The sequence below is a fragment of the Eulemur rufifrons genome, chromosome 16 (assembly GCF_041146395.1).
Source record: "Eulemur rufifrons isolate Redbay chromosome 16, OSU_ERuf_1, whole genome shotgun sequence".
Taxonomy (NCBI): Eukaryota; Metazoa; Chordata; class Mammalia; order Primates; family Lemuridae; genus Eulemur; species Eulemur rufifrons.
In genome coordinates, this window is record NC_090998.1 from 78970305 (window position 1) to 78996019 (window position 25715).

Sequence of the window (25715 nt, forward strand, 5' to 3'; positions counted from 1 at the left end):
TATTTGATGGTCACTATATTAATTCACAAATGGAACCACCATTTTCTTTCCTTTGAGGTTAACACTTCCTACCTCTTTTTGGCATGACTGTATTTACATGACCACCATGAGTTCTCTTTTCCCAAGACAGCCTCCCCTAATAATAGATAGCAGTTCTATTGGGTAACTTCATCAGACAACTTTTATTTTGGATAAGTCCTTACTCCAGAGAATGCATTTCCTAGGTACCTAAGCCCAACATGCTCATCTCCTGAAACTCCATCCCTAAATATAACCTGCCCAATTCCTACATCAATTTTTCTAAATATAAGACAGCAATTTTCAAACATACTATCCCAAGGGATAACTTCTTTATTTTTTTTGGATGTATCCTGAAATGACAAATTCTTATTAATACAAGAGTCAATATTGATATTACATGACTTTGGCCTATCCTGATGCTTTTAGGGATCTTTGTCCCATCACACAAACTGTTAAAAGAGAACCATGTAAAAACTCTTTCCCCTTTGCTTTTTCCTTTGTAAGTTCAAAATATGCTTGTAAAGCAGTAAAGGAAACAATTTATATTATTTAGTAATAATATTTAACTGTAATACATAATTGGCTCGAAAATTGCTATGCAATTTTTTCATCTATACTTTAAAGCATGTAAATAGTTGACCCCCAAAACAACTACATGATTACAAAATTTCCCTTTTTTTTTTTTTAAACACATCGACTACCATGTGAGTTGTATTTAACTCAGGCTAGTTTTGAGCCTAGAGCCTTGTGAAGCAAAACCCTGAAGTTGGCTTGTGAAAATCTTACTTGTTGATGTTCTTATTGTTACAGTTAATATTGACAATTTAATTCTAAAAACTTGGATTGCATTGCATGTAACTCATGCACCGAAAACAAAAAATAACAAATTAGAAAGGATTGTTTTGTTTTCATAAAACACCGTGGCACCAGGGAAAAAACTTTTTCTAATGTGGCAAGTCAATGTGTTAATTACCTGGAACACTTTCCTATCTCTTAAAAGATAATTTTCTTGATTCCATAAGATAATTATTATAAGACATTTTATGAATAGAAACTTGAGTAAAAAATATTTACTGGTATTATTAATTAAAAATAAATTTCTAAATCCTCAAAAATAAGAACTATACATCTATGAGATAAATCAATAAAATTTACAAATCTCTGAACTCTGTGACAGACACACCCTAGGTATTTTTATTCACCTTTATTTAATTCTCATAGCATGAATGACTTCTATCTGTATTTTGCAAGAGGAAATGAAGCTTCAGAGAGGGTATTAACTGGCAGGAATGGACAGTTTGTAGAAATTTATTTAACTCTATACCTGACAAGCAGAACCATGATCTTATACTCTTGTGAGTATATCGTGATGTGTCACAAAAACATGACATGCCTGTCTTACATAATGCTGGTTTTAGTGATCTTTGAGAGAGTGAACACAGTTCTATTGCCACTAGGTGCCATCTCAAAAACATTTAGGTTTCTTGGTAAGAACAGTGAAGATCCATACAAAGGGGAGGCTGTTAAAAGCATATAAGTTATTTTTCAAAGTAAGCTTTATCCCTGGTGTTCTAAGAATGTTAAAACATCCAGTCCAAAGGAATCTGCATCCAGTCTAAAGGGCTGAGTAACATAGTCATATTTTTAAGAAACTGCAAATCATTTTTTATATTAAATTCAATAATTCTTAATCATTACTGAGGAAATTACGGCATCCCTACACATATAGACTACTAAAAAAGGTACACGTACACATATATACATTTAACCTCTTCTAGAATGTCCGAGAGATTTTCTTTCCTTTTGTAAATGTTTGTATTCCTGAGAATTAAGAAAACAGCATACACTCAAAGTATAGACGATAGGATACACCTTGACTTATCCTTTAATAAAATTAAAAGCATTATTTTTTGTTATTTATTCCCTGGAGCAGTGCTGCTGAGTCAATTATACAGTTTTATGAGATGATGAAAAAATATATATGTGTGTATGTATATATTTACACATACACAGAGAGAATGGAGTAGGAAAATAATTTTTCAAACCATCAATATTTTATTTCACAAAAGCAACAACTGAGATATTTCTAGATTTTACAGCATATTTGATATAAAAATAAGGAATTCTCCAAAATATGTACTAAAAATACAAAGTTTATGAATCTAAACTACAGAGAAAATTTATTTTACATTTCGGTCACCCAAAACAATAGTTTGTGGTCTCCTCCAATTGCACACAGCGGGAGAGTTCGATGCCAGGAAAGGCCAGATCCAATGGTTACAGAACCAATGAGGATGGGCTATAATAAAATATGTGAAGAATTAAAGAAGCACAATAAATCCCCAAAATTTACAAATCGCTTTCAAAAATAAGAAATGCACTGATAAATTATCTTTGCTTATAGCAGAAACAACAGAGGTGAAATATATATTACTTATTTGTAGCAGGCTGGAATAAAGCATACAATCCTTCTGTGAATAACTTTTACAGTCCAGACTCAAACTTTTTTTGTACTTCATACTAACCAAGCAATCAAAATTAAATTAATATATTTAAACAAAGGAGAAAATATAAAAGCAATAGAAGAAATAAGAAGCTTCTTACGTGGAATATTGGCAAAAAAAAAAAAAAATCTATTGCTACTGGTGATTTAAATATAAAAAAAGGCTTCTCTTTCAGTTTAAGCAGATAATAGACATAAATATCTTTAGTTACAAATTTGGGGGTTATGGGTAGAAAAGTAAAAAACACAAACTAAGAAAAATACATATGCAACAAAACATTTCTACATTACCTGAGGGTGTCCTAAATGATGGATTTGAAACTGGCTTGCCATTTTGCCAGGATAACCAGTGGTTGCAAACAAGTTTTCATTAATTGTGGACCACCTAAGAGATAAGAAAGCACAAAAATGAGTATAGGATCCTACTGATAACTACAAGTTTTTCTGAAACAGGCTATTTATTTCTGTACAAAAGCAATAATTTTAATAATTCTGAATTTGTTAATATGGCTTTACAATTAGACTGGGAATTCCAGGTTAGCTATAAGTATTTTCTTATGCTGTGAATATTTATTAAGTGCTTATTGTGTATGTCACTTCATTAAGTTCCAAAATTACACAAAGTTAACAAAGTCTCTTTCTTATAACCAAAGGCCTAACTGTGTGGTAGGAGACACAAACAACACATCAGACAGATAAAACAGCCATTCTGCCCTTTTATGCAAGCTATGTGAACCCCTACTTTGTTCAGGACACAGTATGTCCAACCCCAGGAGATGAGACACAGTTGGTTTAAGGCAGTCATAGCAATCCTTAATAAAAGGAAAGTGTGCCTTCCTCTCCTCTTACTTTAGACAATAACTGGTATAGATGGAGCTCTGGTAGCCATCTTATGCCTGTGAAGCAACAAGCCCATGGCCTTGCTTTTGAGAATGGCAGAGGAAAAGGATGAAAAGGGTCTCAGCTTTTGATGACATTGATGAGCTGCAAAGTGAACCCTGAGACTGCCTCCTCCAAGCTTCTTGAGTAACACACACCACTAATTTTAAAGTGTATATCTGCTCACATCTCTGAAGTGAGGATGCATCTTATAACCTATGGTATTCTTGTATTTAGTTGAATATCTTTTATTCTTAATAATGATATTCCCAAGTCCTATAATTCTATTGGTTATATGTTAGATTTGATGAAATATAAAATAAATATTTCACTGGTTTTAGTCTCTGTTATTTGGTTTTGCTGTTACTTAAAGCAGAAAGCAGCTAATGACTATACTATACAATTGAATATTATGAAAAATGAATGAAAAACAAGGTAGACATGTATATTAAAGTGAAAAAAAGCATGTCATAGATATATACTATCTAGCATGTTTTCATTTAAAGCACAAGTTTATATGCATAAACATGGGTTCACCTACATTTACATCTTTATTAGCACAGCACAATAAGGAAGCATAATATACTCCAAATTGTTAGAATGGTACTGATGGAATGGCAACAAGTTGTTTTGTGTGTTATAACATTTTTGAAAGAAAACATTTGGAAAACAAATCAATCCCTTGCCCAGACTAAAAGAAAAAAGCAAATACTTTGTTGGAAAAGCAAAATAATCACTTATAAAACAATCAGGATAAAGATATCCAGTGCAAAGGAGAGGACTGGGAAAGTATTCCAATGGTGGCATAGCACAAAGACAAAAAATCACATTACAACTCCAACAAAAATGGTACACTACCTGAATAGGCAGGCTCGATCCATGTGAACAGGTCTCTTATCTTGAGGATAACTAAAAGACAGTATTTTGCACTCTATGAATTATGTGTTAGACTCACGTAGAAGAACTTAAATTAAGGCTTAAAAGGTATTTTCTTTTTAAAGTACAGAATGCCCAATGTACTTAAACTGCAACAAAATTCCAAATAAGCACTCAGTAAAAATAGATAAAATATGATAAAGACATGACTTAGAAACAGGGTATCATTATTCAACAGGATAGGTGTTTTTCTTCTTTTCCAACATAAGTAAACACATTGCTCAGATCAAAGGTTTCCTCCTCTGCATTGTCCTTTCTGGGTTACTCCCAAAGTAAATCTGCAAAGCATGATTACGTTATGTAAAAGCCTATAGATCTGGCATATAGTTCTGATATACAAAAACCCATAGCTCCAGCCCTTCTATAGGATAGACTTGTTTTCACTCTACAGTGTGGCCCAGGTATAAAAGGATGGCCCAGTGGGTCATTTAGCAATAGTAACTGATTTTTTTGTAAGCCATTGACAAATATATTAAGGAAGTACCTGGACCGAGTAATATCCCAAATTAACCAATCATTTCCTGCAACAGCTCCAACTTTGAAAGTGTTTTTTAAGCACCAATGTGCTGACATTAATGGCATCTGTTCCGATTCAAGAGACAAAATAGCCTGTTGAGCCAAAAGATCATAAAACCGGATTGTTCCATTCTTCTCTGCAACCATTAGCTGTAAGACAGGAAAATAAAGGAAACTCAACCACTTATCTCACTAGCTAAAACTGAGCAGTAAGCAGAGATGCAATATTATACAGTGAAATATAAACATTTTCATATACAAGTTGAGCAACTTTAATCTGAAAATCTGAAATCCGAAATGCTCCAAAATTTGAAACTTTTTGATGAGCACTGACATGATGCCACAAGTGAAGAATTACCCAGTAAGTACTTAACATAAAACTTTGTTTCATGCACAAAATTATTAAACATATTCTATAAAATTATCTTCAGGCCATATATATAATATATATAAAACATATGAATTTGGTGTTTAGAGTTGGGTCCCATCCCCAAGATATTTCATTATGTATATGAACATATTCCCAAATACGAAACAATCCAAAATCTGAAATACTTATGGCCCTAAGCATTTTGGATAAGGGATATTCAACCTGTATTACAAATGGAAGATGAAATATAAAGGAAATAAGAGGAGGCTATTTAAAAATCTCACATTTATCAAATATAAGAAACCTTAGAGAAAACTGACAAAAGAAAGACTCAAGAAGGTAAGGTAAAATTTTAAATGATGATGTGTTGTTATTAGGAAGAAGAGATCTAAAAACTCATTCTGAAAAAAATTACCTTTAAGTTATGTTAGTTATGTTGTCTAGAACTGCAGTCCCCAACCCCTGGGCCGTGGACTGGTACCGGTCTGTGGCCTGTTGGGAACCAGGCCGCACAGCAGGAGGTGCGCAGAGGGTGAGCCAGTGAAGCTTCATCTGTATTTACAGCTGCTTCCCATTGCTCGCATCACAGTATAAGCTCCACCTCCTGTCAGATCAGCATGGCATTAGATTCTCATTAGATTCTCATAAGAGCGTAAACCCTACTGTAAACTGTGCATGTGAGGGATCTAGGTTGCACGCTCCTTATGAGAATCTAATGCCAGATGATCTGAGGTAGAACTGAGGTGGTGATGCTAGCACTCATCAGTGGCTGCAAATACAGATTATCATTAGCAGAGAGGTTTGACTGCACAGTAAATGTAATGTGCATCCCAAAATCATTAATCCCCCCCAACACCTGATCCATGGAAAAACTGTCTTCCATGAAACCCGTCCCTGGTGCCAAAAAGGTTGGGGACTGCTGGTCTAGAAAGAACAGTTAAGTCTGTATCTCTCAACAGAGATAGAGTTATGTGTTACACATCCTTATGCAATTTGTTTCCAGAAGAGAAGGCAGCTTGGTATAATTAAAGAGCACAGACAGGCCTGGGTATCAAGGCTGCTTCTTCCACTTAAAAGCTGAATGACTGCCATGTGACTAGCAGCTTCCTCATTTCCAAAATGGAGATGTGAGGATAATAATAGCTATAGGCTTGTTGTGATGATTAAATGAGTAATGTACATAAAGTACCCAATACAATGCTTGACATATAGTAACCGCTCACTCAAGAAGTAGTTACTATTTCTTCAATATTTCCTTTATTCCAAGATACTATTGACTTAAGGTGCTCAACAAATGTTTTTAATCTGCCTATGAAATACTTTATCAAATGCACAAATTAATTATAAGATAAATCCCTATTTTACAAAATAATAAAATGTGAAAAAAAACTTGTTTTTTGACTCAAGAAAGTATAATATTAGGATACCCATATGTGGTAGAAAAGATAAAGAGACTGCTGTGAATATCTAAGTACATGAGTAGCTGATGCCCAAACAAAATACTCTGAAAAATTCTCTGCCTTTTCTGTAAATTCTTACTTTTTAAGAATATTCTTTTAATTCTGGTTATATTAACTTAAAAACATTCCTGAAGGTATAAAGTAGCAGTGGTAAACTGGCAACAATGTGGGACTTGGTATCAAAAATCCTGGGCTTTACCACTTAATCTGTTCAGTGACTTGGAGTCTGCCTTTTTCTTATCTGTAAAATGGGGGATAATTGTACCAGATTCAAAAGTTACTGTATGGCTAAAATGTGATTATACTTTATCAAAGAATTTTTATAAAAAGTACTTTTATAAAATATAAAAATATTGTTACTATTTCTAACTGGTCACCTCTGGCTTAGGGTTTTTGGACATCATTCTATTACTCATCTAAGAGTTGCTGTGAACAATGAATTAGTGGATATTGAACCATTGTTCCTAGGGGAAATACAAAGTCAGGTGCCTGCCAGCCTCTAGTCACAGTTTTGATGACTCATCAATATGTAACTTAAAAAAATTGTGCTTCTGTTTAAAGGCACCTTATTTTATATATATATGTGTGTGTGTGTATTCATTAACATAGGCCTCACAACCAAAAGCACTATACCGCATGCCTGAACAAAACTTATCTAATACGTGTATTTTCTTCATAAGGCACATCACAGCCTTCTCACCCTTAGGAACACTAGATGGCACTTCACTACTATGCTTGGGGGCCATTAAAATCACCAGCAACATCACCAACAAAAAGCACAAAAATGTGAAAAACATGGCACTAAACAGACCATAAGAAGGACACTTATTTACAGTATGAGATCTAAAATAAGAAGCCAGAGTGTTATCTTGTTTGACCTTAGCTGGGAATGCCCACACTAGGTGACTCAAATTTTTTGTTGCTCTGTGCATGTCTGTGACTAAGAAAGTGCTGTGAGTTTTGATCTTGGAGTTATAAATAAATTTTAGGTGATTCACAAATACAAAATCGGTGAATAATAAGGATTGACTATAAACGTATACATGCAAAACATTATGTTAATTCTAACAGAAGTCAAAGATTAAAAGACATAATTGTTGATTTCAAGAAACCTTCCAACTAGAAAAGAGAATTATGAAAAAAATCTGACAATAATTTAAGAAAAAATACTCTGGAGTTCAAAAAGGAATTATTTCAGAATATAGATAATCTTTGGAATTATAGTATTCTTAACAGAAGAGGTGAAATTTAAAATTGTTCTTTAAGAACAGGTAAATGTTTAAATATTACTACTACTATTACTACTAATGATACCTGCAATGAGATCAATGACAAATACACAACAAAAACAGTACAGCACTGAAATAAAAGCTTTACCTACCCTGCTTTATTTAATCCTCAAAACTACTGCTTAAGGCAATTACTATCATTAATCCCATTTTTCAGATGAGGAAACTGAGGCTTAGAGTGATTAAAGTAACTTGTTCAAAGTCTCACTCCTAGTCCATGATGAAGCCTGGATTTCGGCCCAGGTCTAAATATAGAGCACATGTATTTCTTCCTACAAGGCTAAACTGCTAAAGGCTGGTAAGTGGTTTGCTGTGCTATAGTCTGGGGTGGGGAAGGATCAGAAATGGGAAGAGATCAAGGAAGACTTACCAGTACCTAGTAAAAACATTTGAGATTTTTAGTCTGACTATAAAAATCTTGAGGATTTCAGGAATAATTTATGGACTATGGAAGGGCCAAGTCTATCTGAGCCCAGGTCCTAAGGTAGAAGGGGCATTAAGGCATGGTGGGTAAGTATGTAGCCTCTATAACCAGATTGCCTGGGTGGGTCCCAGCTCTGCCTTGGGAACTGTGTTATCTTGGGCAAATTACTTACCTTTCTGTGCTTCAGGTTCTCGTCACTAAAATGAGGCTAATATCAGTATCTACTTCATAGGACTATTGGGAGGATGGTATGAGTTAATATATATAAAGCACTTAGAACTGTTTTGGCACAGAGTAGGCACTCAAAAAAGCATTAGCCATTATCAGAGGTTGAAATCAGATTGAAAACTCAGTTCTAACAAAATTTTTTTGTTGTTATTTACTGCTTCTAAGATTGTGCTCAATTATTTTTGGGTGAAAGAGCAGATAGGGTAAAAAAGTTAAATAAGTTTGGGAACTGCTGAATCTAAAAATGTTACAGGGGGAATTTTTCCTTTAGGACTTCTCAGAACAATAAACAGTAATAAGCACTGAATTTTCAAGGGGGGAATACCTTAAGAAGCACAGAACATTGTAGTACTTGCACCAGATTGAGTTCAAATCTGTAACTATGTGATAGTGGGCAAATTACTTATCCTTCTGGTGTTTCAGTTCTCTCATCTACAAAATGGACAGAATAATGCTACTGACCTCAGAGTGTTTTGTGGGGATTAAACGAGAGAATATATATAATGTACTCAGAACAGTTCTCAGCAAATAGAAAAGCATTCAACAAATGTTGGTCGTTAAATCTCATTTCATTTAGTTGCTCTCTAATCTCTTTACTCTTAGGGTCAGATTTTGAGATGTCCTCAGTCCCACTTCTTTGATCCTGACAGCCCCTAAACTTTTGGTTCTGTTATTACTACACACTGAAATCTTAGCTCTTATTGAGGCTTACTAGACTTGAGAGCTTAATTTCTAGAGGTCTCTTGACTTTTGTATCTTTTTGTAAATGCTAGCATTTGTTTTATGCTTTCCAGATTATATGGCTCTTTTGTGTAGATTATATTTCTTGGGATTTTCATGAGAATTTTCTCTCTTCCTTCTTAGCTGCTTCACTTTCATCAAGACCAAGTAGAGGCTGGGCACGGTGGCTCACGCCTGTAATCCTAGCACTCTGGGAGGCCGAGGCGGGTGGATCACTCAAGGTCAGGAGTTCGAGACCAGCCTGAGCAAGAGCGAGACCCCGTCTCTACTAAAAGTAGAAAGAAATTATCTGGCCAACTAAAATATATATATACAAAAAATTAGCTGGGCATGGTGGCACATGCCTGTAGTCCCAGCTACTCGGGAGGCTGAGGCAGTAGGATCGCTTAAGTCCAGGAGTTTGAGGTTGCTGTGAGCTAGGCTGACGCCACAGCACTCACTGTAGCCCGGGCAACAAAGCGAGACTCCGCCTCAAAAAAAAAAAAAAAAAAAAAAGACCAAGTAGAAGAGAACAAAAATTCTGGGCTTGATCTGATATGGCAGACCACTGAGAACTACAAGATTGTTACAGTTGTAATAATGGTATCAACACTGATAGGCAGCTAAAACTGATTGTTTACTATATACTTCTTAAAGGACTTTACAAATGTTAACTAATTTAATCTTCGTAAGTGTCTATATTATGAGATAAGGAAAAGAAGGCATTGAGGGAGGGAGTTTAAGTAACTTGCCAGAGATCACACAGCTAGTAAGAGGTTAAACTGGGATCTGACTCCAGGCAATTATTAATAACTCAAACGTCTGTATTGGTAACCACCTCTCTGTGCCACTTTTCTGTATTTTGGGTTTCTGAGGTTAGTAGTGACATGACAAAACTGGTATTTTAAGATTATTAGTCTAGTAGGCAAGAAGGATCAAAGAGTGGAGAGGCAAAGATTTTAGAAAGAAGCTAAGGCTTGGCAAGAGTTAGATGTGAGCACAGAAAGGGGAAGAATGCATCTTAATGAAGAGAAGAATGACTAGAGTTAGTGACAGTGAAGGAAAAATTAAGAGACTTGGGATAGTTTGTGTTTAAAGGAAAGAAGGAATTACTTTCATTTCTTCTTTTTTTTTGGGGGGGGGGCAGGGTCTCACTTTGTCACCCGGGGCCAGAGTCCAGTGACACAATCATAGCTCACTGCTCCACCATGCCCAGCTTATGGAAAGAAGAAATTTAGAAATGATTTTAGGATTGTGAGTTTATGTGATTTAGAATAGAGACTTCCAGACATTCTGAAGTCATGAAAACATTACAAAAAGGGGGATAGGTCGGAATTTTAATGATATATAGGAGAAAAATAGAAATTAAGATGAAGCATTAAAAAAAGGGATTTGAAATAACAGCAACAAATCAAGCATTAAGATACAAGTTTCAGGATAGAGGTTGTAATAAATGTTTTCATTTTTCATCTAGGTCAGTTTTTAAAAAGCAGTTTATTGTAGTTATATGTGGTGATTTTAACATTTTGGTAGAATGTGTTTGTTATAGTTCAAGTAGGCTCACTGATCTAGAGAAGAAATGTAGGCATAAAACAAAATTTAGGACCTCCATTTAGAAATAATACCTGTAAGTTTAATATCAATAAATTAGAATATTTCACTCATGCACATATACAGAGTATAATTCTACTGATGAAAGACCCAATAGGCCTGAAACAAATTTCCACGGAATCCCAGGTTCACAGAACACACTTATATAGAGTTTGGGGATTATCTCCCCTGTAAAAGCTGTGAGAAGATCTGATTAATCCTTTTTTACGTCGTCATTCTATTTAATAGATTTTTTGATTCTAAAACTTTACCTCTGTTACAATAAAGGGTACAGTGTAGGTCAGAATTAACCCTTGAAGAAATTCACAAATATATGGTGAAAGAAAAGTTGGCAGAGTAAAACGAAAAAGGGAAGATATACACAAAGTTGCTCAAGAGGACTAGGATAATGAAGCTTTAAAATCAAGTGAGCAGGGTTTCAAGAAGGGAAAGGCCACTGGATATGTTGAAAATATTACTGGTACCTTCTGAGAAAGTAGTGGAGATTGAATGAGATTACAGAGTTAGAACGAGGGCTAGGGAAAGAGGGATTGGAGTTAAAAGGTATAGGTAATGGATTCAAACATTTAGAAATAAAAGGTGTGAAGAAGACAGTTTAAAATTTAAAGGAGAGGTGGAAGAATGTAATTGCTGAGAGCAAGAACTGTGGTGCCAGGCTGCTTGGGTTCAAACGCCAATTCTTCCACCTACTAGTTGTATGACCTTAGGTAACTTATTTAACTTCTCTGAGCTTTGGTTTCCTTTTCTGTAAAATGGAGATGATCACAATACCTATCTCAGAAGGTTGCCATGAGGACTAAATGAGCTAATACATGTGAAATGCTGACAATGGGACTGGCATAGATAAGCACAAAGTATTTGCTATGATTAATCAAACTTAACTTTTTGTGCAAACTTGGGGACAGAATAGGGTCAACAGAGAAAAAGTATGAAGACATTAGAGTGCTGTGAAAGAAGGGTGCCCTGGCATAAGGAACTGGCATGAGATCCAGAGAACAGCTGAAGGATTAACTTTAAGAAAGATGAATGGGGTAACTTCTTAGATTCTAGGTAAAGATAAAATAAATACAGTGATGTCCAGGAGAAGATACCTGTACATGAGAGAACTCTTGTTGAAAGACTCCTACGTTCCCAATGAAGTAAGAATTAAGGGAAATTGATGATAAAACCTTATAGTGTATTTTTAGTATTAATATGAATATTTTAGTATTAATATTAATATTCCACCTTCAATAGGAATTGAACACTACTACAGCTAAGACAAATTTGCCTTATGCCACTAATGCTTTCTGTTTATACATTATGGCTCAGAAGCGTGGATGTAACATTTTTTTAAAACTGCATACTGCTACTAGATTGAGCATCAGACTTTAGGCTGTAGTGTATCAGAGGTCAGGAAAAGCATACTCTGAATAAATGCCATTTACGGATGATGATTGTCAAATAAAAACTTTAACAATTATAGAGAAACTTTTAAAGTACAGATTTCTAGACTAATCCAAATGCATTCATAACAATTAGTATCTCTGAGGTGGGAAGTCATTGATTTTTCTCCTCTACGTGTGTGCTATATCTGAATATATCTTTTTAGTTTGATAAAAGAAAGCTGTTATAAATAATAACCTTAAAAGTTTCCTCAGGATGCCAGCACACACTCATGCCAGGGGAATGAAGAACAAAATGAGCTGTCTGCACTCCTTCCAAGTTCCAAATCCTAATAAAAGAATAGGAGTATAATGTTAAATATTCTTGACATGTCACTACTAAAAACATAAAATTTCCATGAATTTATTCAAAGCTATTAACGACAGATTATAAGACAGACATTTGTACTTAATGCATATTTTTTAAAGAAAATTATAACACTGCTTTTAGAAAATGTGAAAGTAGTATGAAGAATTTAAGTTTTACCATACTCAATCATGGAAAAGAGTAACACATTTTCTCTTTAATCTAACGCAGCAACACTGTCACACAGTAATCAAATTAAATTATTTATATTTTTAGGTCACTAATCAGGTTGCATTCCTACTTCAGTGGTCATTTCAATTAATAATTCCTGCAAGGGGTGCTTACAAACACACACACACACACCCCCCCAAACAGTGCCCCCATTTTCAAAATAACATATAAAGAAGCTAATATGAAGTGAAGTAAATTTATGAGGTAGCCCTTTTCCATATTGCTTATTCCTTCTACCTTTGTGTTTCCCTCCCAGTGGCTACCTCCTATTCATACCTTTTCTGATTTGGCTTACTTCTCCAGTTTTCTCTCCCAAGGGTGGGCATGACTGATAACTACCAGATTAAAGATGGGCTGAAAGAAACAGGCACTTGGTTCTTCTTCCTCTTGCTCTCCACAATAGTCACAAATCCATAGTAACAAGGACCAGGTTACTCACTGACATGGCTCTCCATCTCAATTGCTTCCTCAGCCCCAGAGGGGGATCAAGACTCAGAAATCTCAGTCATGGCACTTTTCTGTGAGAATTGCTATCCCCCACCCAAACTGCTTGTTTTCAGTTCATTCTTGACACTCAGCCACTGCTATATTGTACTGGCACAGAGTGTGGCACACAGTTAGCATAGCAGGAGACAGAAGTCAGTGGGTGGTTAGCAAAGTGCCCACAGAATTATGGTCCTTAAGAATTGAACACATTCATTAGAATGCCTTGGACTTTTTCTTCTAGGCTTTATAGTTCATATCTCATTAGGGACCAAAACAAAATTTCAAGAAACTTCAGGAATATATTTTAAATGTCTAGGAAAATTTATTTCAAAGAAAGTAGACATTTATTGGACAATGCTACTATTTTGTACCAAACCACATTACTTCAAATATTTTTCTTCTTTGTAGAAATTACAGGGTCCCTATATCTTGAAACATCATAGTTACATATAAACTAACACAACTGTTTTTCGAAATGATTATCTATTTGATGAAATAATTTAGAAGCATACTCTTGTCTCTTGCCAAATCAATACTTTTCATCTGTATTTATTATAGAAGGGAGACAACTACAATTTAATTAAAAAGGGATCACACTTACCAAGAGTTTATGCAATTGTGTTTCACTCCCTGCATTGAATGAGATTTTAATCATGGCAACTGAATCTTTTTTCTCTATTGATTTTTACGTGATACAGTGTTGGGCTAGCATTTGCTTTAGCACTATTAAAATAGTGGAATTTGTCTTGAAAATTCAAAGAGTTCCATGAGAGGATAGTTTAAAATCTCTACTCTTTTGATCTTATTCTAATATGTATTTGATTTTTGTTGGCTATTATATAAATTGAGTGAATATAATATATACCAGAATATTTTCATGATTTTTTTCCTTTCAAATGATGGAGACAAAAGAGGTGGGACAGATGGATAAGGGTATAAAAAAAGGTCAATTAATGAAGTGTAATTACACCTAATTTTTAAACAGTATTTAATCCTGAATAGATAACCTGACATTTTTTTAAAAAAACTGATTTAAAAAGGAGGTTGATACAGATTACTTTTCAAGGGACTAGGATAAAATGATTTATGGTTTATAATTATATGCTTATTTAATAATTCTCAGTGGTTGCATAATCCAAGGACCAAGTATGCAAATAAAACAAATTGGGCTGAAATGAGTTATCCTAACTAAATTAGCTACAGATGGTACAATTTAAGTTGTTAAGTCTTACTTCCCTTTTTGATAGATTCCATAATTAAGTCCTTCTCAAATCCTTTTGTGGAGCTCAACTCATTTTTTTGTGTGTTTTTACTACATGGCTCATCTAGTTAATAATAGTTACATCAGATAAAGTCACATTTATTTTTTGATAAATTGTTTTAAGTATACCATACATAATAAAAGTACACACATCTCAAGTGTACAATTCAGAGAGAATGAAATCAGAGAACAGCACCCAAATCAAGAAACAGAATATTTCCAAAACCCCAGAAGTCATCTTGTGCTCCTTGCCTGTCATATTTCCTTGCTCTCTCACAAAAGGTACTCACTATCCTGACTTCTAACACCACAGCTACTTGTGCCTGTTTTTGAACATCAAAAAGTGATGTTCATTTTCATGTTATATATCTTCTTGGCCTGGGTTTTTTACTCATTGTTAGGCTTTGTGAGATATACCAATATTGCTGCATGTTGTAATTTGTTCATTCTCATTGCCTTATTTAGTATTCCATTAATTAAGCACACTGCAACATATTTATTCATTTTACTGCTGACAGATATTCAGGTTGTTTCCAATTTTTGATCATTACCAACAATGCTGCTATAGACCTTCTTGCACATATCTTTTAGTGAATATAGATACCCACATATTATTCCATTTCCCCATTATATAATACACACACACACACACACACACACCCACCCACCCCACCTGCTGGGTACATACCTAGGCATGGACTTGCTGGATCACGGCTTACAAATATGTTCAACTTTAGCAGGTAGGTAATGTTAAACAGTTTTCCAAATTGGCTGTACCTCATATTTCCTTTTTTCCTCTCGTATTTCTTTTTAATTATCAATGGAGAAAGACAAAACTTTCTCTTAACTTTCTGATAATCTTAAAACACAATCATCTGTCTGAATGACAAAAGATCCAGCTTTTCAGGTGGTCTTACTTTGTAAGGTAGACTTCCCAAATCATCTCTTTTTCTTGCATTTTGTTATTTTCATATATCTATGTATGGATTAATTTGTATAAGTTTTAAAATGTAGTGAAAACAATGTACAGCAGCTCTCTTAACTGATTCTCTGACAGATTCTTCCTTTTTCCCTCTGTAGAACTGACAAGAATGAGAAGATTATTTCCTAATAATGCCCACATATGCATTTGTAGTATGTTTACCAAGAGGAAATATGGGCTCCTTGTACGTGATGTAAACCCATGTATTAATTATATATTTAATATTATATAAACTGACAAAATATGAATGTGAAAGAGCTATTTCAATGAAGCTAAGTTGATGGCAACTAACTAAAGGTAAGTTTCTAAAAGGAAAAAAGCTCTTAAATTAGGTATGTATGACCATTATAAAAGATTAAATAATAAAAATCATAAAAACCTGCATATATTGTGAATTAAGGCTGCTTTAGACTGTTGTTTTCATTGCAGACAATATATTATGGTTGTGGTTCATGTACAGAAAGAGGTCCAATGCCAATCAATGGATTCATAACTTAAGGAAAAAAACCTTGTCCTAATATCAAGATTGGCAAATGATTTTTCATATATATGTTGTATATTAAAATAAGGTAGGTGGGCATTCTATTAAAATGATTTCCTGACATTTTGTTATCTAAAAAACTACAGGTCTAGACCACAGTAGGTAAGAGTGCTTCTACTATAAGGGGAAAAAAAGTCAAAATTTGGAAATCCAGGTTTTAGTATTTCCAAATTTATTTGCCAATAAATGTATTTGTTTATAATAAAGAAAATTACCTAAAAGTCAATTGCAACCACAAAAGCATACTTTTCTGTGCATTGTAGAGAGAGAAAAGCTTTCAGGTCACAGTCTTTGTAATAAACGTAATAAAACACATGAGAAGATTACAGACCATTTATAAAAGCATAAAAGTTATCAGGTTAAATTACCGTGGCTAAAACCAGGAGCTACATGAAATGTACATATGTACATATTTAAATATCTGCAAAGGAAATTTCAAAGCAAAAGCTTTTAAGGTGAAGTTAATCTGCTGACATTAAGAAGCCAATACAGGGCAAACAAAGCCAATCAAAAGGCACTGGGTAAGTATAGCATCACTTCTCAAGTGAAATAGAATGACACTTTTGACCCAATTTGAACTACAATTATAATGAACATCCCCACCCCTCCCAACATTGTGGTCCTAAATAGAACTCTTAGATTTAGCTGTAAAATAAAGGGATGAAGAACTATCTAGATCTAAGATTATGAATTATATTTATTTTACTTTTAGTTTACTGCTAAAATTATTGCCTCGTTTCATGCTGAGTGCTTTCCAGCAGAACATTAAGTATCCCTACCATATGGTATTTAAATGTTATTATCTCATTTGTTAATAAAAAGGTCCCATAAATTGAGTGTTGGCATATTGGGGATATCCTAGATATTCTCAAAGGTCTTTTAAACTGACAATTAGTAGAGGGAGATGTTCTGAGAATTCAAAAGGAAATTTCCTGGGTAATACTCTGTTCTTTTTATTTGTTTGTTCTCCATTTTTAATTGGCAGCTCATTGTCTGCTTGGGAGTTCATTGTAGAAGGCAATTTCTGCTACCAAATGTTTTCGACAACACAGACAAAAGGAGGAATGGATGACATTAAAGGACACATCTGTATCCATTTGGTCCTCTCTAATTGGTAAAGCAAAAAATACAAACCATGATCTTTCTAAAAGAAATGACTGGATCACATGAATCAGTGTATTTTGATTAATTAAATATGAAAACAAGAACAAAAGTAATACAGAAATGTTATAAGAATGAGAAGGCACTTTACAATGTTGCTGGGTGCAGTAAAGGGACCTCCAATGCTCTTAGACAAGAAACATTAGTTTTCACTGAGTCTGTGATAGCAAAATGAGAATTTTCACTCTCATTTCCAAATAATTAATCACTAAGTTACTCATCATACTAGACATGATTCGAAGAAGGGTAAGTCATGGCATATTTCTTTAGTAAGTGAGCACACAATTAGAAAGGAAAGTGAAACAAATTATAGAATAATTTAGTGCTAAAATATCTGGTTTTAAGTGCAAAAGAAGTCCAGAGGTAGGCAGCTACTGAAAGCACAAAATCTAGGGATTAAGTTGACAAATCTTGATAGTAGATATGGTAGGTTAGAGTGGTGAATAAACTTTTTTTATGGCTCAGACCATGGAGGACTTTGACTACTATGCTAAAGCCTTAAAAGTAGACAACAAAATGACATTATAGTTGAAAGAAAAAATTTTGTAAAGGGTATTTTCACTATGCATCAATGTTTCAAATACATTCAGAAAATAAGATTAGACTTATCTTTTTTTAATACTCGAGACTACTGAGCAAATAGATAGCAGTAGCAGTAGCTTTAATGTACTAGCAGCATGAATGATAAAAGAAATGGATTATTAGAAGTTTTACTGACTAGAGTAAGAAGAATTAAAAGGCCAGAAATGAGATAATTGTATATACTTATTATTTTACCCTCCAATAATTAAAAATGAGTCAAAAATAGAGTTGATAATCAAAGGCTTTGTGTACTTTTTGGGGGGAGAGGGAAAGAAGAAGGTAGCCTTTTTCAAACCTAACACTAATAAAACAACTATACCACACAAAATATAATCTATTGTACATCTTCATGAAGCCTTCCAGAGGATAAAAACATCTTATAAACTTATACACTGTTGCTTCATTTTGATTCCTTGAAATTATAAACAAATTCAGCATGAACAAGTTTATTATCCCAAAGGTGAAACACTGTCTGACACTACCCTAGAGGAGAATTGTTAATATCTCATTTAACTTACATAGATGTTTAAATTTTTGAAGTATGGGAATTGTGAGAAATTTTGTCACACTTAGAAATAAACCTCAAAATTAAAATTTCAACTGCAAAGAAATATTATATGGTAGTTTTCAAACAAATCATATATAATGATTTAATCTTTAAGGAATTCAGAGTAGAAGGGCTTTAATATAAACCTCACACAAACACCAGTAATACTATCTAGGAAATATTAGCATTTCATTTTTTCCAAGAAAAATTTTGATAAACTTTACAAGTTAAAAATTTGACTGTATGCTGAATACTAAAGCTATAAATCAGGGAAAGTATTCCTTACCATTCACATCTTCAAAATAAACCTAAAAAATGTTTATGGACATAATTCCCATTTATACAATTCACCTAACGTAACCACACGAGGGCCACACAAAGCAAGCTTAAGTTACTGTAGTCACTGGTCTACAAGGGCACACAAGAAAGGAGAAAGTGTTGAATACTAGATAGTGGTGTTACCAGTACAGAATCGTAAAATTTTAGAAAATTTTTTCACCATGTTACTGACTTTTACTCTATTATAACCTTTCATTAACATAGCATTTCATTGCATTGAATTTTTAAAAATCTGAAAATGTGATCAATAGGTTTTAGTAAAATTTTTGAAGAGTTCTTTTAAAGACACAGAAAAGATTGGTAAATTCACACCTAACGGGTACAATGCACACTATCTGGGTGATGGACACACTTATAACTTTGACTCAAACTATACAAAAGTAACTCATGTAACCAGAATGTCTGTACTTCTGTAATATCCTGAAATAAAAGAAAAAAAATAAAGACACAGAATCCTTATGTTCCATTCCTGCAGGTAAAGTATTACCAAGCTCAACACAACCTGTTAATTTTATTCTATTCTCAAGGCTTTTGTTAGAATTATGCAATAATTGATCTTGATTCAAAATGTTACAAAAAATTACAGGGAATTTTAGAAGCCAAGCAGGGAACTTTATTTCCTGAATTATTTCACCATAACATTATAATGAATAATATAAATTATCTTGATTTTACTTTGTACTTGGAATTATTTAGGCATGCCTTATGTGCTCCTAAATGTGGATTACCTCCCAAGGAATGTTTCATCGGCCTACCTTCAGAAGGGTCTCAGTCCTCTTTGTTCTGTTTCCCACAAGGACTGTTTTTAAATATATCACACATTTTGTGATCCCATTTGGGGTGTGGGAGGAGGAGGAACACTCCCCCTTAATTATAGATCTTAAAGACTCTCAAATGTACATAAACAGTGGTAATATCGAAAAAAGAAAAAAAAAAACTAAGCTAACGTGGTACATTGAAGATATTTAATAAATATCCTTTCTACTATTGTAACATTATTCAAAAACTATACTATTGGCTTAGTGAATCACTTAGGTAATTTGGTATTCCCTTATCCAGTGATTTGGTTACATTTCTAAAAAAGAAAATCTTATTCTTTATTTTTAATATCTCACCCCTTCTTCCATTCTTTTAAAAAATGATCCCAGCTATGACATGACAACTACAAATATTCCATGTTCATACAGAAAGTGATTGGCACATTGTATGTCTCTATTAGATTACTCTTAAACTAAGAATTCCCTGGTTTCTAAAAGTCAATTTTCCTTTACCATAAACTTTTATCTAATATTTCAAAAGATTATTGAGGCGTGAGGAGGAGAAAGAAAGGGATTTTTGACATCTGTTGTAGTTACGGTGGGTACTGGGTCTTCTATTTCTTTTGTATCCCCCAAAGTACTAAATATTGGCTATACTAAACATGTTTAATGAATACTTGTTGATCTGACTTGTTCTTACAGCATGGTACTGTTTCTAATATAAAAGAACATCTGTTATTTGGCACTGACTGGGAATAAGATGTTCTGTATTAGTGTGTTTTTAAAATAATAAGCTTAACCCGTTAAATACTTAAACATCACTTTTACCTTCTTTTGGAGGTAGGAGATAATAAATCTTTCTAAATGAATATGAACCTCTTTACCTTTCAAATGTTAAAACAATTTTTGCCTTCTTTTGATGATGCTGGGTGATAACTATCAACATCAGTATTTGTATTTCCCTGTGCATATGAATATATAAACACATAACATACAAAGAGACAAACGGCAGTATTTATATCATCCTGTGTATATATGTGTGTATACATAATTATTTATGTAGGTATATATGTGTTTGTGTATGTTTGTATGTGGTAGAGATGATAAGGGACCATTAAGAAAATGGTATAGAACATGAGGCGGAATGGTAAGTAACCCCATGATTTACTTGGGAATTTCTCTGATTAAACACATCTGTCAGATGCTTTTTCTTTTGGTAATGGCACCTTTTTTTTTTTTTTTTTAAATAAAGATGCAGTGACGGATACAATAGTTGAATCCACCCCTTCAGCCACTCACTCACTGAAGAGCATTCTTTTAACTCCTGTGATGACCTCTGAGGCAATAAAGCAAGGCTGACACCACAAAATACCTTATTTTGTCCAAAGCAATCTACTTCCAAAATTACTTTCCCCATCCTCTAGAAAAGTCTGTTTCTCAGAAGCATTCAGACTCTCTGTTACTTAGACATCACTGATACCATGTAACTCTCTGTGGCAGCTTGCATTTATTTTTCTTCCCCATCTGAATAACTGGACTAATGGAGTACGAAGAAGGAACATGACATCTTCATTTTAAGAACTGGTACTAGGGTGTTTTGGTAAGGGTATCTTTAAAAAGCCATAAATTCTTCACCAGCAGAAAATGATGACACTTCTATTAATATAAACATGACTCTAAGTACAAGTCTATCAATTTTAAGCCCTACATAATACTTTTGATGAAAACAGGTTATTACAAATATGAGCTTTTTCAATAACATAACAACACTAAAACTTCTTAAAGAACCTTAAAGTAGAAACAATATACTTTAGTGCTTAAAAAGGGAATAAGAGTACTGTAAAAGGAGACTATGAAGAGAACTTACCATATAAGGTCTCTGAGGATTAAATGAGTTAATTCATACAAACTGCTCAGAATAGTGCCTGGTCACATATCATTACCTAAATCACTGATTCTCAATAAGAAAAGGTTCCAACACCTAAGTGGGCATTTTTGGTTGTTCTAATGATTGGAGTGCCACAACCATTTAGTGGATGAAAGCCAGTGATGTTAGTCATTCTACATGACTTTTGAATGATAGAGCAAACTTCACAGACTCATCAAAAGGTGGGGACATTTCAAGAGAGGAGACCTTTTCTGCAATCTTTGTCAATATTTCATTCCATGGTAAAACCGTGAATTACTTTGATACTATACATATAAAAATGGCTGATTTGCAAGAATATTTTCCTTCCTTATTTTTTCAATTTGACATCCTATAATTTGTCTTGCCATGTTATCCCTATTTTAACAGTATTTCCCTCTTTCTCTTATCATATTTAATTTTGTTTTATTACTACTAATATGAGATTTTATTCTAATACTATTGATTTGCTCAGGGATATTACACTGTAGAACTCCAGATGGCACTATTTCCACTGTACTCTAAGCAAACCATTAAATCTCTGGAACTGTGCATCTTGGAAGCCTTGCCTCTGCCTTACATTTTCCTGTTATCTGATTTTTTGGATATCTAATCTTAGATATCTCATCTTCGTTATAGAGAGGGACAAAACATATTTCACTATGTTTTCATATGTAGTTGTATCTGAGCATATACACACTGCTCTGTTATTCTATAACAATTTGTTTTCCTTTTATAGAAATGTATAATACAATTAAGGTACTAAAATAATATACCTTATTATAATTTTATATTTTGAAGTCTATAATTTCTATGAGTTTCATTTAAGAATGTATGATAGGCACTATGTTTGTTAGAAAAGGTGGTATTAGGACTGATAACTGCTGACTTAAATGAGAACTCATTTTCTTATAAATTTTCATAGAATGATCATAGAATGCTGAAACTAGATGGAATCTTAGTTAAAATTTAATCTATCATCTTCTATAATAACATTTCATATTATGAGTAGCACCTTGGTTCACAGTGTGAATCTTTATTCTGCTTGATTCAGAACTTAGCATTTTTCAATAAAATACATAAATTTCATGAACCTATTCAGGGACAGACTGTTTTGAAACGGTGTTTGTTTCTAAGGCCACAAATCTGCTAGCTGATTATAACATTGTGTTTCTCTTGGAAACATCAAAGTTGAACATCAGAAAATATGCGTAGATCAAAATACTGAAGTTATTTTAAAATTTATTTTTCTCAATAGGCATTGGGTCAGGAAGAGATATTCCTTCTGCTCTATATAGCACAGGCCGTTAAGAATATATCTTGTAGGACTACTCCTATGACATAATCTCTTTTGTTATATGTATATGTAATATGTATATGTAATATTCTTTTGCATAGGCTATAGCTGCTATAATGTTTTACATGTTAAAGCTTAGCACTTTTTTAAATTGTGGTAGACCATAAAATTCACTATTCTAATCATGTTAAGGAACACAATTCAGGAGCATTTAGTACATTCATAATGTTGCGCAATCATCACCACAATCTAGTTCCAGAACATTTTCATCATCCCAGAAGAAAACCCTACTACACCCAGTAAGCAGTAACTCCTATTCTCTCCTTCCCCTAGCTCTTGGCAACTGCTAATCTTGCTTTCTGTCTCTATGGATTTGCTTATTCTGGAGATTTCATATAAGTAGAACCATAGAATATGTGGCCTTTTGGTCTGGCTTATACGACTTAACATTGTTTTCAAGGTTCATAAATGTTGTAGGATATGTGAAAACTTCATTACTTTTTATGGCTGAATAAAATTCCAATGTATAGATGTAACACATTTCATTTATCCATTTATCCATTGATAGACATTTATGTTATATGCACCTTTTGGCTACTGTGAATAGTGTTAGGAATATTCCGTTTACAAGTTTTTGTTTGAATACTTGTTTCTAATTTTTTTGGGTATGTACTGGGGAGTGAAATTGATGGGTCACATGGTAACTTAATATTTAACTTTTTGAGGAACTGACAAACTGTTTTCCACAGTGGTTGCACCATTTTACGTTCCTATCTGCAAAGTCTAAGGGCTCCAATTTCTTCCTTCACATTCTTATGAGCACTTATTTTGTGATTTTTTTTTTGATAATAGCTATAGTAGTGTGTGTGAAGTGGTGTCTCATTATGGGTCTGATTTACATTTCTCTAAAGACTACTGACATTCAGCATCTTTTCATGTACTTATTTCCCATTTGCATATCTTCCCTGTAGAATTGTCTATTCAAGTCTTCTGCCCATTTTGTAACTGGGTTGTCTTTTTGTTGTTGAGTTAAAAGAGTTCATACATTCTGGATGTAAGACTTTTACCAGATATATGATTTGCAAATATTTTTTCCCATCTGAGAGTTGTCTTTTCACTCTTTTGACAGTATCCTTTGATGGCCCAAAGCTTTTAATTTTGATGAAGTCCAGTTTATTTTTTCTGTTGTTATTTGTGCTTTTGGTGTCATATCTAGGAAACTATTGACAAATTCAAAGTCATGAAAATTTGCTCTTATATTTTCTTCTAAGAGTTTTCTAGTTTTAGCTAGATGTTGCTGAGGATTTTTGAAACCATGTTTTTAAGGGATATTGGTCTGCCGTTTTCTTGTGATGTCTTTGTCTGGCTTTGGTATCAGGGGCTCATAGAATGAGTTAAAAAGTGTTCCTTTCTCTTCTATTTTTTAGAAATATTTGAGAAAGATCGATGTTAATTCGTCTTTAAATGTTTGGTGGAAGCATCTTGTTCTGGGTTTTTCTTTGTTGGGAGGTTTTTGATTGCTGATTCAATCTCTTTACATGTTATAGGTCTATGAAGATTTTTGATTTCTTCTTGAGTCGGTTTTGGCAGTTTTTGTGTTTCTAGTAATTTGTTCATTTCATTTAGACTATCTAATTTGTTGCTATATAATTGTTCATGGTATTCTAGCAGAATCCTTTTCATTTCTCTAAGGTTGGTAATGTCCCTGCTTTTTCAGATTTTACTAGTTATTCTGGTTTTCTTCTTCTTCTAACTAAAGGCCTTATTAACTTTTTGATCTTTTAAAAGAATAAACTTTCGGTTTCACTGATTCTCTTTTGTTTTTTATTCTCTGGTTTTTTTTTTTAATCTCCTCTGTAATCTTTGTTATTTTCTTCCTTTTGCTAGCTTTGGATTTGTTTGTTTAGTTAGTTAGTTCCTTAAGGTATAAAGTTAGGTTACTGATTTGAGACCTTTCTTTTTAAGTTTAGGTGTTCATAGCTACAAATTTCCCTCAGAGCATTGCTTTTGCTACATCCTATAAATTTTGTATGTTGTGTTTTGTTCTTATTCATCACAAACTACTTTCTAATTTCCCTTGTGATTTCTCTGACTCATTGGCTGATTAAGAGTGCAATACTTAATTTCCACAAATTTGGAGATTTTCCAGTATTTCTTCTGTTTCTAGTTTTATTTCATTGTAGTCTAAAAAGATATTTTATATGATTTTAATTTTTAAAAATTTATTGAGAATTAAATGTTTTGAGGCTTACCATATGGTTTATTCTGGAGAATGTTCCATGTGCACTTGTGAATAACATGTATTGTGCCAATGTTTGGAGTGTTTTATATATCTGTTAGGTCTAGTTGGTTTATAATGTTGTTCAAGTTCTCTCTTTCCTTATTTATCTTCTATCTATTCTATTTAGCATTCTTTTTAAAGTATGGTATCATATGCATATAAAACCATTCCCAGGATGACATAGGCTTTGACTAGCATCAGACAAGGATTTCATTAATGTACTTTTACCACCAACATGTAGACTCAGTCTATGTTTGGCATTACTTTAGTATAGTGATAAGTAAGAGTCATTCCTGGGATGTAAATGGCTCTTTCCTCTGCCTAAATTGCATAGGTGCCAATTGGCTGGTATCTGTTTGTAGCTTGGCAATTCTTTCCTTCAAGTTAATGAACATGGTTGTACTGAAATATGTTTCTGTTGTAGTCTGTTCCCTCAGAATTCCTTCTTTCCTTTCTTGCTGCGAGAGTATATAAACTCACTACTCCTCCTTAAAGTTCTTGTTTTACTTGTATCTTCTGTTTTTATTTTTGTTTTTTAAATCTTATCTATATTGCTTAGCTTCTGGCCTAAGATGTTTGGTTTTAATAGCCAATCAGAGTTCTTTACTTCTGGCTGGTGAACTAAGCTTATGAAGTCTAAAAATTTAGCTCCCCA

At 33.5% G+C, this 25715-nt stretch overlaps 1 protein-coding gene across 1 annotated transcript in view; it reads right to left on the bottom strand.

The window, feature by feature from the left end:
• Positions 1 to 2144: 2144 nt before the first annotated feature.
• Positions 2145 to 25715, bottom strand: part of NUP37 (nucleoporin 37) — a 45199-nt gene continuing 21628 nt past the window's right edge. The window contains exons 6-10 of the mRNA XM_069490761.1: positions 12581 to 12671; positions 4824 to 5005; positions 4262 to 4312; positions 2816 to 2909; positions 2145 to 2320 (exon numbers count right to left, since the gene is read on the bottom strand). Of these exons, the coding sequence (XP_069346862.1) occupies positions 2207 to 2320; positions 2816 to 2909; positions 4262 to 4312; positions 4824 to 5005; positions 12581 to 12671 (532 nt within the window). The 3' untranslated portion in view covers positions 2145 to 2206. The remainder of the gene's footprint in view (positions 2321 to 2815; positions 2910 to 4261; positions 4313 to 4823; positions 5006 to 12580; positions 12672 to 25715) is intronic.